Source organism: Amblyomma mixtum, chromosome 1 (genome assembly GCF_055824585.1).
Source record: "Amblyomma mixtum isolate Tamu chromosome 1, ASM5582458v1, whole genome shotgun sequence".
NCBI lineage: Eukaryota > Metazoa > Arthropoda > Arachnida > Ixodida > Ixodidae > Amblyomma > Amblyomma mixtum.
Genome location: NC_143012.1, coordinates 208,110,659 through 208,132,354, shown reverse-complemented (window position 1 = coordinate 208,132,354; position 21,696 = coordinate 208,110,659). Strand labels below are relative to the sequence as shown.

At 47.4% G+C, this 21,696-nt stretch overlaps 2 protein-coding genes across 5 annotated transcripts in view; one reads left to right on the top strand and one right to left on the bottom strand.

The window, feature by feature from the left end:
• Nucleotides 1-21,696, bottom strand: part of LOC149370683 (tudor domain-containing protein 7A-like) — a 239,297-nt gene that overhangs the window by 98,037 nt on the left and 119,564 nt on the right. The gene's annotated exons all lie outside the window — the stretch shown is intronic.
• The window catches only part of LOC149370684 (uncharacterized), a 58,400-nt gene continuing 45,633 nt past the window's right edge, over nucleotides 8,930-21,696 (top strand). For 2 of the 4 annotated variants that reach the window (XM_089562800.1, XM_089562806.1), the window contains exons 1-5: nucleotides 8,930-9,379; nucleotides 9,707-9,851; nucleotides 9,949-10,067; nucleotides 19,221-19,326; nucleotides 19,554-19,659. In XM_089562800.1, the coding sequence (XP_089418926.1) occupies nucleotides 9,962-10,067; nucleotides 19,221-19,326; nucleotides 19,554-19,659 (318 nt within the window). In that variant the 5' untranslated portion in view covers nucleotides 8,930-9,379; nucleotides 9,707-9,851; nucleotides 9,949-9,961. The remainder of the gene's footprint in view (nucleotides 9,380-9,706; nucleotides 9,852-9,948; nucleotides 10,068-19,220; nucleotides 19,327-19,553; nucleotides 19,660-21,696) is intronic. The other 2 variants (XM_089562794.1, XM_089562785.1) reach the window with 2 other exon arrangements.

Genomic DNA, 21,696 nt, shown 5'->3' with positions numbered 1-21,696 from the left:
AATCAACATCGTAAGGCAGACACAACTCTTGCCAAACTCCGCAAAGTCGGCGACCAGGTGGGCCGAATGGTTCGCCGCGTTTCCAACAAGCGAGGAGGGTTGCGAAGTAAGGATGCGATGCGGCTCGCACATGCCTTCGTAACTAGTCGAGTATTGTACTCGACTCCTTACCTCCGCTTACGGAAACATGACGAAGATCACTTGGAGGTTGTACTCCGCAAAATTTTCAAGAGAGCCCTCGACCTCCCGATATCCACTTCCAACGCGCGACTCCTCGCGTTGGGGGTGGTGAACACCTATCGAGAACTCCGCGAGGCGCATCTCGTTAACCAATACACGCGTCTCGCCCAGACCGCGTCCGGTCGCCGCCTCTTGGACCGGTTACATATCAGACATGATCACCATACCATGGAACGGGTTCGAGTGCCAGAACTGTGGAGAAGCGCCCTCTACGTTCGACCCCTTCCGACTAAGATGAACAAGGAGGACCATAATGGCCGGCGCCAGGCGCGGGCGAATGCCCTGCACCGCCACTATGGCTCAAAAAAACACGTCTTTTACGTCGACATTGCGGGACCCTACCGCTCCAGGGTGGAATGGTACACGGCTGCAGTCATCCACGAGGGAAAACAGGTGGACGGCCTCTCGTTCAGAGCACCCAATTCAACGCATGCGGAGGAGGTGGCGATCGCCCTCGCAGCCTCCCATCCCGACTCTAAACTCATTCTAACAGACTCTCGCGGAGCCTGTCGTAACTTTGAGTTCGGTTGGATCACTCCACTCGCTCAAGAAATCTTACACCGCAGTACTCGCGACGGCGATCCAACTCATCGCTCAATCATATGGGTCCCCGGCCACCAAGGCATGCCAGGTAACGAAGCCGCCCATGAGGCAGCCCGCGCACTCACTCACCGGGCACCAGGCGTCCCTTGGGAGGAGCTTAGCCCAGATCACAGCCCTCTCCTTTCTTTTAAAGAAATACTGAGCACTATCGAGCCGAACGCCGGCGCTACCCGGTTCCTATGAATGGACTGGGTAAAGCTGGCGAACGAATTCTCCTCAGGCTCTTTACAAACACCCTGCTGTGCCCGGCGGTTCTCAAGCACTTTAATCCTTCTTTTGACGGCCGCTGCTCATTCTGTGGGGAGGTGGCCGACACCTTTCACATGGTTTGGGCATGCAGAAAAAATCCTTCTCTCCCCCCAATCACCCCTTCCCCTACCCGAGAGGACTGGGAGGCGGCCCTGCTCAGCTGCCAGGAACTATCGGCCCAACAGGCCCTGGTTCGGCGGACTTGTGTAGCGGTCTCGACCAACGGGATCCCGGAATGAGGGACTCCGCCTAGTATTGTAAGGGGGAGACCCATTAGGGGCCTCTCCCCGAGCACCTCTCTGTAAATTACTAAATAAATGCTCTTCACCACCACCACCACCGCCGAACAGGTGGTGGCGTTCTTTGGACTCCGTGGCAGCGCTACAACACGCTGTCGCGTTCCACTCCTAAAGGCGAAGCTTAAGCGTCATTAATTGGCAGTTAATTAATGTACCAACAAAATGTGCAGTGAACAATCGCGTAGCAGAATGCAGCACTCAGGCTTTCGCCTTTCACCAGTTTAGCCGCTAAAGTTCCTCGTTGCTTGCATGAAATATGACACCTGCACTCTAAGTGCCCAATAAAGACGGGCGATGTCCCGCGTCCCACTCCGGCTTCTCTCTAATACCTCTCGCTCCTGCCTTCTCAGCCTGTCAGGTCACTACTAGTTGTACATAGAATAGCCAAGTGATCACCACAGCAGCACCAAGGTATACAACAAGTTTCACACAAGCACCACAACAGCACGACTATCATGTGAGCGAGGGCGTAGCCATGGGTATTGCTTTCGCGATTTCCCGGCTTAACCAAGTTGAGCCACAGCCATTTTTTTTTCGTTCGTCAAAGTTAATTAATTAGTTCAGCATAATTAGCTAACTTTTTCATTATTAAATTGAGGAACAAGGTGTCAATGTAGAAGCTGTAGATTTTCTAAAAAATCGCTAGCAGCGCTGTTTCCATCAAGGTACGATTTACACCAAAAGAGTCATTATGCATTGGAGAAAAGGAGCAAGCACATATACCAAGCATGGAAAGCTGGTCACTAAATGAGAGAAGCTTGCACTTTCAGAAGCACTATCATCTATTCTTAGGACCTACCAACAAAATCACAGATTGCAGAAAATATGTGGCTGCCACATCCATTTCAGATTACACACAGAGCAGTGGGTGCAATATTACTAGCGCCTACTGATTGCACTCGGAACCGTTTAACACTAGTACTTTGTGTGGGTGTTTCATCATTCATGTGTCCAATATAGGATAAGACAACAGGTATATGCCATCATGAAACTGTTTGCAACAATGTATAAAGGAAATGATCTTACAGCCCAATGCACTGTCCTAGCTTACCTGACTCCAGCTTCAGTTTTGCGACAACGTCATCCGTAACTGCAGCTTTCATGAGAGGTGTGAGATAGATATGAGTTTGACGATTCAGCAATTTGAAAAAATTGTGCCACAACCTAAGACGAAGAATGGGCACAATGAGTACGGGCTGTCAGGACAATTTTTGCAGTAAACCACGAAAATATACCTGGCTTGAAAGGACAGGAATCTCGCACTACCGCTGAACCACTCACCGATAATTTTCGCACAAATGCAGGCCAGGAAAGACGCGGCGCTGCATTTCTGCATTCACTAGAGAGCCGACATGTAAAAAGACGGTGGCGCGCAACATGATAGGCTCCCTAGCATGGCTCCCTAGCATGCTCCCTAGCATGGAGGAAGGAAAAAAAGAGGAGAGGGCCTTTCCACACAGCACCCTGGGAGAAAAGTGTGGAGGAAATCACGTGGTTTTTTCTCGATTAAGAGGCCATCTTACTCCGGCAGCTTAGCAACGGCGTCGTAGTTGCTGTTTACAAACCGGGTGATAGCAGACGGCCGCGGCGTAGCATTTGAGGTGCGGCGTAGGCGTGCTTTCCTCAACTGCTCGAGTTTGTTTTTGATCGTGCTCACAGGCTGACGTTGGCGCCGTTCACTCATATCTCAGGTGGAATTCGCCGCAAAACTCTCGTTGTTGCGTGCATTGATTTCAACGTGCTAGGCGACCACGATCGCACGGGCATTTCGTCTACTGCGTCACTGCTCGGAGCCGTCAGGAGACCGCCGCTGCATTCGCGCTGTTCGTTCACCAGTGATTCAATACGGCGTGCGCTAGAGCGGTCGTCGGGACGTTTCGCGTCCTGTACGTGCAGTGTGTGTGTGTGCCATTCGCGCTCCCGTTTACATCGGCAGTGAAACCTCGTTGGTATACCTGTGCGTGTTCTTGCAACGCTCCAGCGATTGTCACTGACGTCGGTATAACTGTCATTTTCGTTTTTCGACGATTGCGCTTGTTTGAGCGGCGGGGGCCATGACATGGGCGGAGAGCGATATTGTAAAGGAAGCAGCTCCGCTCGCTTTGCTCTTAGTATACAGAAACTTTGTTACATGCCCGCTTGAAGCGTGTAACGTTTGAAGCGTCTAGCGAGCTATTTGCCTCTGGGACGTGCCGGACTCAAGTGTATTCGTTCATATTGTAGCGTGCAACGCGAAATCGAACACCGGAGTACGAAAAACTGCGGCGGTCCCTCAGTGGTCCGAGGGCGCGAGCGAGAGCCAACTAACTTCTTTCTCTTCTAGTGCATGCACTACTTCTCTCTCTTCGAATGCATGTATCAATATCGTGGCCAATTCTGTGCTTTTGGACACGCGCTATGTTTATACCGGTTTCCTGTAGCAGGTTTGCAATTGCTTTTCTACCTGATGTCATGGTCAAGAAGTGCGAAAAAGGCGAAGCTCTAACTGAATTTGGAGGCCTTTTCTCACATGCGTTTATTGTGCCCATGTCCTGTGATAGTGTTATTTGTCGTAAAAAGTACGTGGTGAAATGAGGATCCGCATGTGCGCTGAATTTCATTAATGCTTGTGGTGGTATGTTCAGGAAAGTAAAAACAGCTCTAAATTTTACACAAACCACACAGAAAGACGGACGCGCCCGTCCTGTCCATCTTTCTGAGTGGTTTGTGTAAAATTTATGCTGTTTTTACTTTCCTGAACATATAATGTCACACCAACTAGCCCAGCAAAAGGTCCTGTGGTTATATGTTAAAGAAAAATAATTTGATGCATTTATTACGTACAACTGATCGACTTTCATTGCCTCTATTGTTGATCACAAGTAAAGTGTGCTACTATGCAGTGACATTACAAGCTAGTATTTCACCAAGTAGAGAAAAGCGGAGCGTACAGCTGCAGCTCTGCACATTAAATATGAAACACAGCATTGAAATGAGGCACAACACCATGAAACTTATACTGCAGCCACTCCTAAACTTCTAGAAGTCTGAAAAGCTACGGTCATATATATTATGCACAATACTAGATCTGTGGATGTGAAACATATGCGATGTTGCCATGCTACAAAGGGTGGATTTACGGAGGGGACAGTCACATTTTAAACGTATATTTTCTGAAATTTTTTAATTGAGAAAAAGGTGTTCAGAATGGTTGTCCTATGTAAAATTTCAGTCTTTTGGAGGGAAGCGACGCCCCCCCTCCCCCACCCCCCATCCATAAATCCTCCCCTGCCGTCTACTTATGCACTTTGGCCCTCTCCGTTTCTGTCGCCTCTATGAATGGCTTTTGGAGTTGTGAATCAAAAGTCATTGTTGGCACGACCACCATTACAACACGTTATGATACTACATTTTGTATTCAGGGTCAAGAACTCAAACTTATTAGTATATTTGCCCATCCTCACTGCTGTATGAGAAAGCATTCCGTGCATGGCCAGCCGCACGAAAACATGCAATGAAGATAAGTATGGTATTCAACACCAACAAAAAAATACTGCAGAATTTTTCTAATCCTCACTGCTGCAACAGAAGGCACTGTTGACACTGCCAGCTTCCAAAACATACACAATGGAGGCAGACTGCAACATTCAGCGACAAGAGCTGCAATAAAAGGCAGGTTGAACTCTAAGGTGGGGTGTGGTCATGCATGGCAGCATTGTACGACGCAGTACGAAGCAGTAACTGGAAGTAGCCGCCTGTCTGACACGGGTATTTCCGCTTTATTAACTTTTCCGCTGACGAACACCAACATAGGGCACCCTAAACCGGCAAGAAGCCAAGCGCCACTCGCGCGGGGGCCTGCGCCCATGCGGTAGCACGCTCCTTTGTTGGCTTTGAAACGCGCGCGCAGTCGGCGCGGCGGCGAAATGTAAACAGAAGCCCGCCGGAGTAAGATGGCGCCGAGCTTGTTTCCGGCTTCACAAAATGTCACACATAGAGTTTCTTACTATTACCTAGAGGGAAAGCTGGCAAGCCGTCTATGGGAGTTTGCATGGAGACCCCACGTGACCACCTCAGCCACCATGGGCGCTCAAAGCATCATGGGGCGGTGAGCTACTTGTTGCGGAACTGTAACTTTTGGCCAAAAAATAATAAAAAAAATAAAGCTGTTTGATAGCTACAAACGCCCTAACATTCAATATCTTGTCTAATGATTGCAACAAACGAGCAGAAAAGCATTTAAGTGCAAAGTTTGCCTAAAATAAGACATGACTAGCTTTCCTATTGGCCAAGTGATTAACACTAAAAAAACTAATATTTCGTAATTAACAGGCGCACTTTTAAAAGTAAATATGTTTTCAAAAAAAATGTTGTTGCTTAGATACTTTAAGAGGTTTTTTAATGGCATTTCGGAAGAGTAAAACCTTTTATTGGCGTCGTGTGTCGTCGCGTCTTCACTACTATGGCTTTTGCACACTGCGTTCGCGCGAAAGTCGTCTGCGCACACACGAACTACGTTTTCGGAATGAAACGCCTTAGTACTGCCACTCTGTGTTCCCGAAAAACTACGACTGTGCCGCAACAAGTAGCTCACCGCCCCATGATGTTTTGAGCGTCCATGTTGGCTGAAGTGCAGCGCCGCCAGCTTTCCCTCTAGGTAGTAGTAAGAAACTCTATGATGTCACATGACGGCCTCTCCTCTTTTCATGGAGGAAGGAAAAAGAGAGGAGAGGCCGTCACGTGACATTTTGTGAAGCCGGAAACAAGCTCGGCGCCATCTTACTCCGGCGGGCTTCTGTTTACATTTCGCCGCCGCGCCGATTGCGCGCGCGTTTCAAAGCCAACGAAGGAGCGTGCTACCGCATGGGCGCAGGCCCCCGCGCGAGTGGCGCTTGGCTGCTTGCCGGTTTAGGGTGCCCTATGCTGGTGTTCGTCAGCGGAAAAGTTAATAAAGCGGAAATACCCGTGCCAGACAGGCGGCTACTTCCAGTTACTGCTTCGTACTGCGTCGTATTCGTGCCGTCTCCAACTGCTCGGCCCAGGTCACAATTAGTTGCAGCCGGGAAAAATGCTTATCTCAACTCCTGCAAGCGCGGGAAGTGACCTCCGCTTTCAATTACTGCGGTGACGCATCTTGACATGCAGTACCCGTCGCCACTTTTGGCTACGTTTTTTTTTTTTTCTGACGGTGGAGATTATAAGCTTCGGTGTTCCTCTCCCGTGTGCTTTACTTTTGCCTTTACTACGTACAGGTGAATACCAACCTTTACCACCCGATTCTTGGCCGATCCCCCAGAGTGGGTATGTGCCATTCTGTCGTAGGCTAGAACAACAACAACAACCACTGAGGGACTGCCGCAGTTTTTCGTACTCCGGTGTTCGATTTCGCGTTGCAAGCTACAATACGAACGAATACACTTGAGCCCGGCACGTCCCAGAGGCAAATAGCTCGCTAGACGCTTCAAACGTTACACGCTTCAAACGGGCATGTAACAAAGTTTCTGTGTACTAAGAGCAAAGCGAGCGCAGCTGCTTCCTTTACAATATCGCTCTCCGCCCATGTCATGGCCCCCGCCGCTCAAACAAGCGCAATCGTCGAAAAACAAAAATGACAGTTATACCGACGTCAGTGACAATCGCTGGAGCGTTGCAAGAACACGCATAGGTAGCAACGAGGTTTCACTGCCGATGTAAACGGGAGCGCGAATGGCACACACACACTGCACGTACAGGACGCGAAACGTCCGCACAATGCGCCGACGACCGCTCTAGCGCACGCCGTATTGAATCACTGGTGAACGAACAGCGCGAATGCAGCGGCGGTCTCCCGACGGCTCCGAGCAGTGACGCAGTAGACGAAATGCCCGTGCGATCGTGGTCGCCGAGCACGTTGAAATCAATGCACGCAACAATGAGAGTTTTGCAGCGAATTCCACCTGAGATATGAGTGAACGGCGCCAACGTCAGCCTGTGAGCACGATCAAAAACAAACTCGAGCAGTTGAGGAAAGCACGCCTACACCGCACCTCAAATGCTACGCCGCGGCCGTCTGCTATCGCCTGGTTTGTAAACAGCAACTATGACGCCGTTGCTAAGCTGCCGGAGTAAGATGGCCTCCCAATCGAGAAAAAACCACGTGATTTCCTCCGCACTTTTCTCTCAGGGTGCTGTGTGGAAACGGCCTCTCCTCTTTTTTTCCTTCCTCCATGCCTCTTTTTTTCCTTCCTCCATGCTCCCTAGCATTCACCCAGCGGGGCGTCTGTTTGGGCGTCATGGCAACAGCAGACAACACCTTGGCAACATTGCATTTGTCGGGAACGGGCGTGGGCAACACTGAACTTGGCTAGAGTTCTAGTCATGGTTCTAGTACACTCTAACCATATTAACTATATGACTCTAACTTGGCTGCAGCGTCTGTTCTGGCAACATTGCACTTGTCGGGAACGGGCGTGGCCAACATTGGGCTTGTCTGCAGCGGCTAGCAAACGGAAACACGCCGCCCGGCAAGTAGCAGTCATGCCGAGAGCCCTCGACACTTCTGCCTGCGGGAGCCCCGACTGTGAACCTCCGAACCCGCGTGGACTCGAGTCTTCATCTCTATCGCAAGGGGCGGGTTGACTCGCAGTCCCATCTGCAAATTATGCCTAACCCCGGCCTCTTCACGCTTCTGGAATATATTTTTCTGCAGCAAAGAACAGAAGCGCGGAGCCGATGCGCGCCGCGATAGCTGACGCGTTCGTATCGAGTTCATGTAAACAGAGAGTCGTCGAGATGGGCTGGCCTTGCTCAGCTCGATTCTCTGACTCAAACCACCGCTGTCAAGGAACACCACCTAGATAGGTTCACGTAAGCAAGGCTATGTCGAGCCGCTGATACTGAAACCAAGGAAGATGGAGAAGCAGAACCGAAACCGAAACTGGTCTCAGGTCAGTGATTGATGTATGACCACGCGCTGGAGTTTAACAGAGTGCAAATACGCGTGCAAATAATTGAAAACCCTTGTTTAACTTTCTGAATTTCTCATAAAACTATTATTTTAGGGCAAACGAAAGTTGAAGATATCTCTACGTTTCTGAAGATCTTAAAATGACGTAGCCGGGCAGTGCGTGTGCCAGCCGAAAGCGGCGCATGGTTGTTTCATGAGCACAAAAAGGCAGCGATTTCGAACGGGCTTTATTAAATGCAGACTCAATATTGAGTCGAAATATTTCGGAATCAGCATGTCTAATGTTTATGGAAGCAGTAAAAATTAAAACCGGGCAGCTTCATTTTTTTTTTCACAACCCCTTTAAGAAGACGCGAGGAAGCCTGCCGCTCATTCATTGATATTGTGGCCAGGAGCCCACACAAGCTAATTTCACAGATATGAGCAGGCACGGGATAAAAAAACTGGCGACGCAAAATCCAATGTTAATGCAGCACAAACTGAAAAAGCGTCCGCCATTGTACATAATCACGTGCTGACATAGAGTTTCTTACTACTACTTACTAGAGTTTCTTACTAGAGTTTCTTAATAGTAAGAAACTCTATGCGTGCTGAGGACTGCCGCGTCCATGGAGATGGTCGCGCATGGATGAAACCGCGTCCAGCGGCTAAAAAGAAGGCGTTCGTCCTGTCTCGTCTACCTTCGTCCCTTCTTTTTCGCCGCTGGAATGTCTCACAATAGTCCAAGCGTCTGATGCCGCGTCTCCTGTCAATGGCGAATTTTTCTTTTTTTTTTCTTTCCATGCCTGTTCCTCATCTTTCCACGAGGGGGATTGGCTAGTTTCGTTTTCGATTGCGTTAGCTTGCACGTGCTCACGGCACGCGCACGGTTCAAAAGAAGGAAGGGTCGCAGCCAGCCAGCCAGTCTGTTCCATTCTCTTCTAAAAGGTAGGCGGTCTGCGGCTGTGCCCCATGGAACCTTCTAGTTCTGTCATGTCATGAATTTAAGGGCTGGTTAGCGCTTTGCTCTTTTCCTCCCTGTAATTGAAGACAACTTCTCGTCCACTGTTGTGGTGAAAAAACGGTGAGTGCGTCTATATTTTTTGCAGTAGCGGCGATTTATGGCCAAAAGAATGTTTCACTGGTGGGGTCTTTCTCCCGCCGAAAGTTTCTTTTTTGCCAGTGGTGCGGAGTCTCAGTTTTTGGCTCAGGATATGTGCAGCACTGTGTGGATATCTAATTTTTTCCTTTTTTTTTCTGGTAGAAATAGCCGTTTGGCAATGACTTTAGCCTACTCGTTCTGTGCTGCCCCTGAGCTCTCCCCGTGGAACGCCGCTCGCTGTTCTGTCATTTTGCTATGTGAACTTGAAACACCGTTAAGTGTGCGCTGACTTGTCGGTTTACTTTTCAGGTGTCTTTTTGCTGCAGTAATTTTTAGCCGATACTTGTCGGAGGGAGCCAAGCTACTGGTGAACGCTTCCCTGGCCGCGTTCGAACTGTGGTTCGAACACTTTCTGCGGGCAGCTTCGGCAGACCGTCCCCGGTGAAACTTGCACGTGTGTTCGAATAGCGTTCTAATTGCTTTTATATTCTCTTACTGCTTTTTCTCGTCTTTAATACCATCTTGGTTTTTGTGTTCTTATGTCTTGGCAGCATGGGACGCTGAATGCAGGGAGGCATGGGGGACGATTCCCTCAATGAAGAAGTCGGGACCATACTCCGGTCCATTCTGACGAGCGAAAAGTTAGGCATTCTTCTGCGCCGGCTCGACGGTAAGCGTCCACACGAGGTTTTTGCAGTGAAGTAGCATTGAGCCGTTTGCGTCTTTCTGAGCAGTCGCTGTCGGGGACTGTTCGATTCGTGGCGTCGCGGTGATTTCGAAGATTTTGTTCAGCTTACTTGACACGCTTGCGAGCGCTCTTGCAGAGGCTTGAAATTTCTGAATTGAATGCATCGTTGAATGACGGCGCAAAAGACGCCGACTTGAGACGCGCTCGCGTACGGTCCTTCTGACTGCGGCCAATGTCGAGTTTTCACGTACTGCATACGACATATCTTATTTGTCAAAACCTTTTCGGGGAGTTTTTTTTTTTTTTTCATTTCATTCCCTCTTTCCTTGCTTATCTGCAGTTGGCGGATAGGGGCGAGTTTAGTCTTGGTCATGCAGTGGTTCATTGTGGCAGGCTGTTGATATCAGTACAGGAAGTGATTTCTTTTTTTGTTCCTGTCTGGGCTCTGTGGATTGTGTATCTGAAGGCGAAAAAGATACATAATATACAGTGTAAACAAAAGCTTGCAGTGTTCTGTGTGCCTTTGCGGCTTTCATACTTTTTTGATCAGTTCGTGGAAGCTAATAGGGGCCTGTTGGCTTGCATATAGTGTACTGCTTGGCTTGAAGCCAGCCTGTCTTGCTTTCCGGTCAGTATACTAGTCAAGCACTATTCGCCACTGGTGTGGTCACACCTAAACTACTCGTAGTTGCCCATTTTGGTGGCTAGGTCGCTCTGACATTTGGCTGTTAATCCCAAGATCACAGAATCGAATTCCGGCTGCTGCGGCTGTGTTTTGATGGAGGTGAAGTCCAAAAATATCCTGTTACGTGCGATGTCAGTGCAATAAATATCCCCCAGATAATCTATATTAATCCAGAGTCCTCCACCACGGTGTCATTGCCCACGTGTTGCTTTGGAGCGTTATATCTGATATGCCGACAAAAGTTGGCATAAGTGTGTAATTAATTTGCAACTGTTGCTGGGCTTGTGTTTGTAATTCATGTGACTAAAAGTAAAGCCATTACATTCATAGCTGTTTGCTTCTTTCATTTTAGCAGTGTAGTTAGTTTGAAATGCCGTTAAGTACGCTACCCTTTCATTTAAAGGCTAGCTGAATAGGTATTCAAATTCACCGAGCTAACTTTACTGCCGCCGTGGTGGCTCAGTGGTTATAGCGCTTTGCTTCTTAACCCGGAAGGCGCAAGTTTGATCCCGGCTCTGGTGGTCTAATTTCGATAGAGGCGAAATTCTAGAGGCCAGTCTACTGTGTGATGTCAGCCAACATGCAGCTTTGAGGCTGCTTGTTGGCTGACGTACCATATGACGTATCAATATCTCTTAAGCCCCACGTACGCACAGACTTGTTAGGTTACTCTCTGCTACTTACCATCTCTTAATAGCACAGCCTGTCAAACAACCTGCCTATCAGTGGTCATGCGTCATTCATCAATTCACTCCATGTAGTACAGCCACCGCTGTGGCTCAGTGGTTATGGCGCTCAGCTGCTGACCCGAAAGACGTGGGTCCGATCCCAGTTGTTGTGGTCGCATTTCGATCGAGGCGAAATTCTAGAGGACTCATGTACTGTGCGATGTCAGTGCACGTCAAAGAACCCCACGTGGTTGAAATTTCCAGAGCCCTTCACTACGGTGTCCCTCGTAGCCTTAGTCGCATTGGGACGTTAAGCCCCCATAAAACACTTCATGAAGCACATGAGGGTTTTTTGGCGCAAATACAAGCTGAAATTTCAGACAGGCTAATGCAATCGTTTTGTTGACCTAGTGTGAAAGGTTCTAGCTGTAGTACGTAGGATTGGTTTATTAGGGTTTAACGTCTCAAAGCGACTCAGGCTATGAGGGATGCCATAGTGACGGGCTCCGCAAATTTCGACCACCTGGGGTTCTTAACGTGCACTGACATCGCACAGTACACGGGCCTCTAGAATTTCGCCTCCATTGAAATTCGGCCGCGGTGGCCGGATCGAACCCGCGTCTTTCGGGTCAGCAGCAGAGTACCGTAGCCACTGAGCCACCGCGGCGGGTGTGTAGTACATAGAAGATGGTTTGATACTCGGTGCTTGGTAATCGTGCACCCATATTGGTATGCAAGGCACACCTCTTCTGTTGAAAATGGCTGCTGAGTGGTGGTGCCTGTAGGTCTGCAAACTTGGTTCCTCAAGCTAATTAGAATATAACCTCAATATCAGTGCTATGGTCAGTGCTGTGATAATAGCTACGTCTGTAACCAACTACATATATGCATTTGCTTAGTTTAATGTATCGGGAACCCTTTAAGGGCGTTCTCTGTATGTGTAAACATTGTGGGCTCTTTTGACATTTGCTGCCGCGGTGGCTCGGTGTTTTTGGGGCTAGACTGCTGACCAGAAAGACTCAGGTTTGATTTGGTCGTGGTGGTTGCATTTTGATGGAGGTGACATGCTAGAGGCCCGTGTGCTGTGCGATGTCAGTGCACAGTAAAAAAAAACCCCAGGTGGTCAAAATTACCCGGAGCCCTCCAGTACGACGCTCCTCATAGCCTTAGTCGCTTTGGGACATTAAGCCACATAGAACCAAACCCTGTTGACGCCTATGAAAAGCTCCTTGCTAGTTAATCAAAATTTAACTTCTCTATAAATGGAACGTTCACAGCCTGTGTGGGACGAGTTTTACGGTGTCCTGTCACCACCTCTTGAAAGGATAGCGAGGATGAACTGAAGTTTGCCTTTGTTGATAGATTACTGCGTTCTAATGCCAAGCACATTGCTTTCACCAAAAACAGAGCTTTTTTTTCTTTTTTAGCTATAAAAGGTAAAAAGAAGAAATGAGATTGAGGTATTGCCAACGCTGGCTCTGTTTGTGGGCAAACTTCCCTGATGCCAGGCCACGTGGCCATCCATTTCCAAACGGTGGTCACCGCGTCTTGATGCCATAGTTTTGAATGGAGTGGAGGGAGAATTTTAAAATCGCAATCTTCTCTGGAATAAATGTCTTGCTGCTGGACAGACATAGGAAGATCCATAGAATCAATTTTCACTCTGAAATAAAGTTGGGTGGTGTTTTTGTCAGTGTACCTTCAAAGGAGCCATCAATTGAAATTTGAAAAAATTGCATCTGGCATTGGTACTGGTACTCGCTGAAAGCTATTCATATCGTACCCGCACATTTACTAGACGCCCGCTTCATAAATTGGACAGAGGCTGCCGTTCTTTTTTTCCTCCTCTTCTTGTGAATGGAATTGAGTGGCGCATGCAACAGAGGGTTACATTCTGCATGTTATATAGAACTCAGCGCAAAAAAAAAACGAACAAGGGACGAAGTAAGGGACACAGACGTTCACGAGCACTCGTGAATGTCTCTGTGTCCCTTACTTTGTCCCTTGTCCGTTTTTTTTTTGCGCTGAGTTCTATATAACATGCTTCACCAACAAGCCCGGCACCTTGCTCTCCTGAAGTACATTCTGTAGCCTGCGAGGTTGTCTGATATTTCGGTTAGCATAGTACCGTTGTTACTGGTTTGGCTGCAGCCAGACATTCCATGTGAAGCAAGAGCATGTGCCGTGAAAAACGCGCATTTCTCTTTTCCTCTTTGAGTTGAAAAAAAAAGCAGGAAAAGAAATGTTTATGCTGAGCTTGCTGCCAAGCGCCCCAAACGAGAACAAGAGATGTCGACATCAAGTCCTTGTTTGTGTGTGCTCGTGCGTGGTCACAAAGAAAAAGAAACGGCAACTGTGCCACCAGGCTGTGGTTTTATGCTGAGAATTTTTGCACGCAGGGCAGATGTGGAGGTGTCATTCAGGGCATGTTGCTGGCATCCAGTAAGAGCCATTGGGGCCCACATGCATCAGTGTTGCATGCGCACAGTGGCCGTCGTAAGGGGCAGCTTGTGCCTATTTGTCGCCGTCAGTGTAATTAGAATTTTGCTTATCCTTATTGTGAGCACTGGTGATAGCAGTTAACTCTTTCCGTACCATGGGGAAAATGAACATTTTCTGAAGGTTTCAGAACATTTTTTTTATTGCATTCAATATTTATTGCAATACCTATAAACAGAGCTGAATAAAGGTGCTTTGTATTCTTATAAGTTTAAACAACAAATTGCATGCTGCAACAAAAAATTCTAGTTGCTAAAAACGAGATTTCGGGAAAAAAATTGAACAAAGCTTCCAAAGACACACTTGTATTTAAAAAGAAAAAATATTGTTAAAAATTTTCTGAAATGTGCAAAATGTTTGTTACTCTATTGGCGACTATCTGCAAAAAAAAAAAAAATCGGCTCTATCTTGAATAATATTCTTGCTACAAAACAATACCTGGAAACCATACAGTTGTGCGTCTGAGCGCTGCTGCCTGTGGTTCAGGCTGGTTTCCATCATCACTGATGTGGAAACTGAATCACCTGCAGCATCTTGCTACATCTTCAGACTCGTTGTTGTTGTACAGGTTGATTAAATCACTCGCATACGAATTGGAGCCCTGAGATTTGCTATGTTTAGAGCGCGTGGTGCACCTGTGTAGGCTGCCAAGCAACTTTGATGGTACTGCATCTTCGGAGCGCCTTCAAATGCCATTTTGTAGGGGGAAAAAAAAACTACCGGAAGCAAAACTTCAGTTCTCCGGCTACAAGCCAGATGAGATGCGCATTGTGCCTGTAAGCAACGCGGAAGGCTCCGAAGTCAAGAGGCTAAGGTGTCATCTGCGGGCAACACGGCGGGCAATGAGTGCAGGTCCGCGTCTTCATTTCTTTGCAGCGCGTTGGAAAGTGCCCCCTTGTGGGACAAAAAAAAACTACATCGGAAACAAAACTTTGGTTCCTTGCCTACAAGCTATATCTGCTGCGTGGTCATTAGCAACGCAGAAGGTTCTGAAATCGGGGCAAGAAATGATCGTTTGCGTGCTAACGATGCGCATTAGGCGCGGTAGGAAAAGAATTGAGAAAGTTTAAATGGCACTGTGAAAGGCCTTTGCTTTGCAGTGGGTGTAAATAACTAGGCTGGTAATGCTGTGTGTTTAACTCTTTCGCTACCGCGGAAAAATGGAGGATTTGGAGTGTACTGAAAGAAAAAATTTTTTCACATGAACTAACACACCTAGCACATATTGCAATATATGAAATTGTAGCTTATTAGTTACACGTCTGAATGAACCAAACAGATGAGTTGTGTGTGCAAAAGTAAATGTATTTATTTGTGAAATTTGCTAAAAACATAAAAAGAAAGTGTATCGGAAAAACAAATTACTGGCTGCACTAAGCCAGAACTTCATTAGAGAAAAACTAGAATATACAAACTGTTGCACTTGTTTATAGCTGTCATTATTCACAGTTTCAGCTATGAGAAAAAATTACTGCATATTCCATGGCCTGTCAAGTCAGGGGTCATGACTGTGGTGCCACTGTGAAGAGCAATCAGGCGTGAAGATGTGAAGCAGAGGTAGACTGACAGGTGCTTCACATAAGGTTTTATTTTTGTTCCTCCCTTGTTCTCTGATAGCCAAGCTTGCAGTTTCTTCTTTTTTTCATTTTTTTCGGTTGGTGTTGAATGGATTCTACGGGAGGATTGGGGGCGTGGACTTCTTTTCCCTCATCATAGTTGAAGATTTCTTGAATGAGCTGCTCCCTAAAAGCCAGCTGATAAAATTTTGCATTTTAGGCAAGCTCTAAAACATCAGGATCGATGAAATAAATTTTATCGACGTGGTTCAAAAGCCAGGACACTTTTCAAGTCTTTCCAATAGATGCTGTCGCCACTGAATCATCCGGGGCCGTTACGTGCAAAAAACAAACAAAAAAGCGAAAAACCAATTTTGAGAAATCATTTTTGATGGCAGAGGGCCAGAATAGATTATTCTCGTATTTCAGTAGAGATATAGTCGTGGCAGGTCAACAATTCCAATGTATATGATGATTCCAATGAATATCAGCATCTCCAACAGATTCACTTCTTCCCATGAGCCGTCACGCCGATCGTATGTTTGCTGGCTCAAAATCTTCATCCGTGCATACTTATTAGTGTTTCCGCACACGGTATTCATCATTTCCGCCGTGAAGAGCATAAAAAAAAAAGTCGAGAGGTCGAGCGAATCTCCGAGCGCCGCTCCGCAGCGATGTGCCGATATGGGAACCTAGCTGTCGTCTTGGTTGAAAAACGCGACGCGACCTTGAGCATTTGGCAAACTGTCTTCGCCATATGTTGTGAAGACCCTGAAGCACAAAAATAAACCACTGTCCTCAATTACAAACCGTATGCACCGCAGAAAACACACAGCGAACGAAAACAGAACTTGCATGCAAGTACGCGCCGACTTTCAAGGCTCCCGAGGCGAAGTCTCGCTGTCGAAACCGAAATCAGATGTTTGTACATTGTTGCCCGACTAATAACCGCTGCTTTCGTCGCAAAAAACGAAACCGAAACCGGCAGACGTGCTCGGTGTCAGCTTTCGCTTTCGAGGAGCGCGCGGCGATGCGGACGCCATTTTCTCCGGCTGACGCTGCTGCGCAGGGGGGTAAAGCTGAGCTAGCAAAGGGGTCCACGCATGTAAGTCTTGGAAGCCATCTTACAACACATTATTGTGGCCAGCACAGTTTTTTCTCGCAAAGTCAAGGATGGGTGAAGTTTGAACTTGAATTCGGAAAACTGCTGTAGAGAAAATAACTCTGTCATTCTTACTTGTATTTTCAATGTTTTAAACACTTTTTGTAATCTTTAGCATACTGATTGTGGCCATTTCTTTTAATATCGGACGATTGTGAACATATTCACGAGTAAACTGAGTGAACGCTCTCGGAGTTTCGGTTTTAAACTTCTGCTTTCGAATCTGATTTCAAATTGCTTGAGCTGTGGGATCAAGACACTTAATGCAAGGAGCTGCATGCGACAAAGAGTCACTCGCGCTCTTGTGCACCGCGAAGCAACCTTCGTGCGTTGATGCAAGCCAAAGCTCCAAAAGGATCGGGCATTTTGCATCATTTGTGAGTAAACGTGGGAAGTGATACATATGCACATTTCGCGACAACTGTGTTCTGCAAAGCGTGTGAACGAAAATCTCTCGCTCTCGGAACTCTCTTTAAAGGCGGATGACACCAAGCGAATTAACCTTGCTACCATTTAGCCCCGTCGCGGTGACTCAGTAGTTAGGCGCTCGGCAGCTGACCCGAAAGACGCGGGTTCGATCCCGGCCGCGGCGGCTGAATTTCGATGGAGGCGAAATTCTAGAGCCCCGTGTGCTGTGCGTTGTCAGTGCACATTAAAGAACCCCAGGTGGTCGAAATTTCCGGAGCTCTTCACTACGGCGTCCCTCATAGCCTGAGTCGCTTTGCGACGTTAAACCCGAATAAACTAAACCCAACTTACTGCCGTTTACATTTTCACGGCATTCGGCTTTCTTAACGCCATTGCCTCAATCTGCTTAACAGAGTACTAATTGGTGCTACTTATAAAGGATGTAGGTGTTCTTGCTTAAATGCGTTTTTATTACGTTTTTCAGAACTAATGCATGCCGTAATTAAAGGTAACACTGTTGAAATGAACGTCCGCGCAACGACAACGGCACAAGAAGGACAACACATGGGCACTCTACCAACTGTTTATTAGACGGAAAAGAGGCACACTTATGATCATCAGCTCAAGCATGTGATACAGCGCATTATCGCTCTGAACACTGTCAGTGGCAGGAAATCGGCATGAAAACAAGACAGCATACATGTAATCGCAGGACCCTTCTTATCCCGTGCGTATAAAGTACTTGCTGAACTAGCTTCTCGTAAATGGGTTTGAAACCAAACAGAGGAATAAAAAATATCTCAGCAAAAAAGCAGTGTCTTACATTAGAAGCAAGAGCAGTCATAAACCTAAAAAAACCAACGCAAACACAAATAAGAACAAAAACCCACCACAACAACCAACCAAGCAGCCAGAATTTAATGCGCACAATGCTTGACATGAAACGAAGGTTTCTCGAGCGGTACATGCCGTTTCATGCATTTCTGCCTCCACCTTGTTTCACTCGTTCGTGATGCTCTGAGCGTTGCTGCGTACGAAAAATCCCATTATGAGCTCGTCCCGCGCCAGCAAATACACGGCACAGTCTTCCTCGGCGAAGGAGACAGATAAAAAAAAAATGCGAGAGGCCCACGGCACTCCAACAAACCGTCGACATTTAACCTAAACATTCAAAACAAACCAGCCAGAGCCGTTGCTCCATTTACCTTGGGCATTCGGTTCTTTTACGAATTGTGTTCGTCGTTTTGGGGCCAAAGCAAATTTCCGACGTGTATTTTTGCACTCGACAACAGAGGACGTGCAAAATCCCTTGCGCTCTACAGACGAAATGCACTCCAAGCGCGCCACAATCGCGGTACTTGCCTTCAAATAACAATTCAGAAGTCGCAAGCCACCTATATGAAATGACGGTCGGTATGTGGCACTGCATACCATTGAAAACGATCCAAACGCGACGATTTTGCCGTTGTTTACAGCAGTTTAGAGCAGTCGAGAGCTACTCTGCATACCGCCATCTTCCCACGGACTACGTTGCCAGGTTCCAACTCTGTTCTTTGCCCAGATTTAGAAAGTGACAAAACAGCTGGCAACACACGCAAACCGTTGTGTGATGGCTGCGTTCATGCGTTGCCCACTGGAATGCATGGGCTCAATGGGCAGCTTTCCCTCTAGAGTTGGTTCCATTAACCCTATGCTGCTGCGGCCGTTCAAAGTTTTATTTTTCACGGCGCCCCCTCATGTCAAAACACTGAAACCAAGGCTGCAATCGAAAGAGCTGTTGTTGAGCTCGCTAACTAGATGGTGGAGCACGTCCGGGACGCTCCAAAATGAGCTTTTTTGCGCGGGCGATTTGAATCGATCATATGCGAACGATGGCCTATGGCGCAGTAGCGAAAGAGTTAAGCAGTGACCGAGTAGTAGTAGTAGTATTACAAACTTCACTTATTAACTTTTGACCTGCACACAATCGGACTGTGTTCGACTGCACAAAACAAACCGCAGTGGTGTAGAGGATGGGAGGAGACAGTGTCGTCTTGGCGCTTGTGTGGTCCTCCCGTCTTCTGGCATTTGTCGCACGTATGGCTTAAGGGTTACCTTGCTTTGCCATAGTTTAATTAGCGGGTGCCTGTACTTCCTTCCTTGCCTTTATTTTTCTAGGCGAGTACCGGACGCTGACTGGCACACACATCCCATACCAGAAGCTGGGATTTAGTACGTTGGAGGCATACCTGAAGAGCATCCCTGATGTGGCTCGGTTTAGCAGGTGAGCTGACTTGTTTTGTGCCCTTACGTTTAGCCTCCCTCTTTTGGCTGGGCAGCTTGTGGCCTTGCTCAGAAATTGGGGGGTGGGGGTTTGATGCCTGTGTCTTTAGACAGTGGTCCGAGTGGCATGGTTTAAGGATTGCTTTTGTGAGAGGCTGGGTGTTTTTTCAGTCGGCACGTTTCCCTTTAAAAGGTCTACAGACGCGTTCTTGCGCATTCTTTTTGCAGGAATGTGGAGGGAGAAATTGTGGTGCTCGCAGTGGCGAGCGAGTCAACCGCCCATGTCGCGCAAATGGTGCAGGGTCAGAAGACGACCAAGCCTAAGCCCGTCGTGGTGAGTGACTCCACCCCTTTCCAGCGGTCGAGATGCCTGTGTATCTCAATGCCTGTATTCCTGTGTGCAGAGATTAATGGTGTTTTCTGCATGACTGCGAGTGCGATGTACCTCACGTAATTGGCTTGTGCATTTCTAGAAAGCACCTCTAAGGAGAGAGCCAAGGAATTATCCCGCGTTTAAATCCAGTTATTACTGATATTGGTGAATCGTGAAATTTATTCAGAAGCAGCGAGCACTGCTTTCTGGTTCTTTTTATGCATCTGTTTTGAATGTGCAGTAGTTTTTAATTTATTTTTATGTTGATTTTATATTTTGTGCTTGAGAAAAAAATGCACATTTATTAGGGCCACAAGTGAAGAGGCAATTTCTATAAACTATTAGTGGCCTTTTTTTAAGACAGTCTCTGTTGTACTGAACTATGTTAAGGTTGATTTTGGTAATGGTATTTTAGTAGGCACATGTAGATAATTTCGAATATTTGGTACAATAGTGTAGTATTTGATATATATTTGATCTAGATGTTTCTTATTCGAAATCTCCTAAGTATTCGTCTCGAGCGACTAACATGTCTGGGACTCTTGCTGCGTGTGGTTTCGGTTGCAACAGATGCAAGCATGCTCACCTGTATCTTCCAGGGTTTGCGGCCATGCTACCTACCCGCAGTGCGCACAGGCCATTACCAGAACAAAGTTTTGAAAGCCAGAGTAGCGGACGTGTTTATTGCTCAAATGCTTCAGTTGTGCGAGATTTTCAAGTATACAACGGTTTCACACTGTCTCGTGAAAGTCATACACCGTATAAGCGCATGTAAGGGCCGCACTCCGTTTTCTCAAAGGAAATGTTTAAAGAAAAAAAAATATCCGTGTAAGGGCTGCACCCGAACTTTCCGTGAACCACGCAGGAGCAGCCTCTAAATGCACGCGCCTTGGCCTCTGCGATCAGCTCCGGCTACGAGAAACTGTGCGTTTGATCGTGGAGGCTACGGATGCGCACAGGAGCTGCCAAGTGTCGTCCACAGATGGCGCCTGAGGCCGTGGATTGTCTTAATTGCCAACTTTTTCCTGCCGCGAGCTCTCGCTATCCACATTGCCATCAGTATCGCCAGCTCGAGCTTTTTTTGGCGTATTAGCGTGTTAGTGTGCCGTAGTTGCTACGTTCGCATGCTGCCGCCGAGCGTTGCAGTTTCGGCACGATGGGCAAGCACCTTAATAGCTACATCTCTGGAGCTAGTGCTCGAACACGGCAAGCGTACAACGGGAAGTAAATTTGGCGTGGCCAAGAAGTGCATCCAGTGATGGTGCAACCAAAAGGATGCATTGAGAAACACAAGCTGCAAAAAGCGCGCTTTCCGAGGCAAGCCAGATCAGTTTCTTGAACTGGAAGAAGAGCTGCTCTGTGTGATGGAAGTGCGGAGCAACGGCTACGCATTGACGGTGGACATGCGTGCAGCGGCTTCTTGTGGGATGAGCATGCACCAGAGCACAGCACCAGCTTGGAGTCGAATACTCTGAGTGACAACTAATCGTAGAATAAATGTAGCTCATTCCCCGATTGGTGTTCTTGCTTAAAAAAAAAGTGCACCCTTACACGTGTTTATATGGTAATTGAGATTCTACTGCATGTGAAGGAAGCCTGCAGTCAAATGTGGGGCGGTGTTCGGCTGGCCTGCTTTCTCTTACAAAGGACTTGTGGACAAACATTGTCGCAGCCTCTATAGCGGCTGATAAAGTGGAACCTTGCAGAAGCTGGTGTAGATTGCAAAAAATGTGATGCTTTCCTTGTTCTAAGCTGGATGGGCGCTTGCTTTAAAGCGCTATAGTGCAACCAAGCTGCTGACTGTTGCTAGCTGTGCAAGCACTCAGCCAGGAGGCTCTACTGGGTGGTGTATTGCCTCATCTTGAAGGAGCAAAAGAGGAACTTGTGGGAGTGAGTCAGTATTCAGTGATGCTTTTTAATGCCATAGCGTGTTAAAATGCTGCAGTGATTGGCTTCAGAGGCAGCAAAAATTGTCCATCAGCGGCCTGTACGAGAACA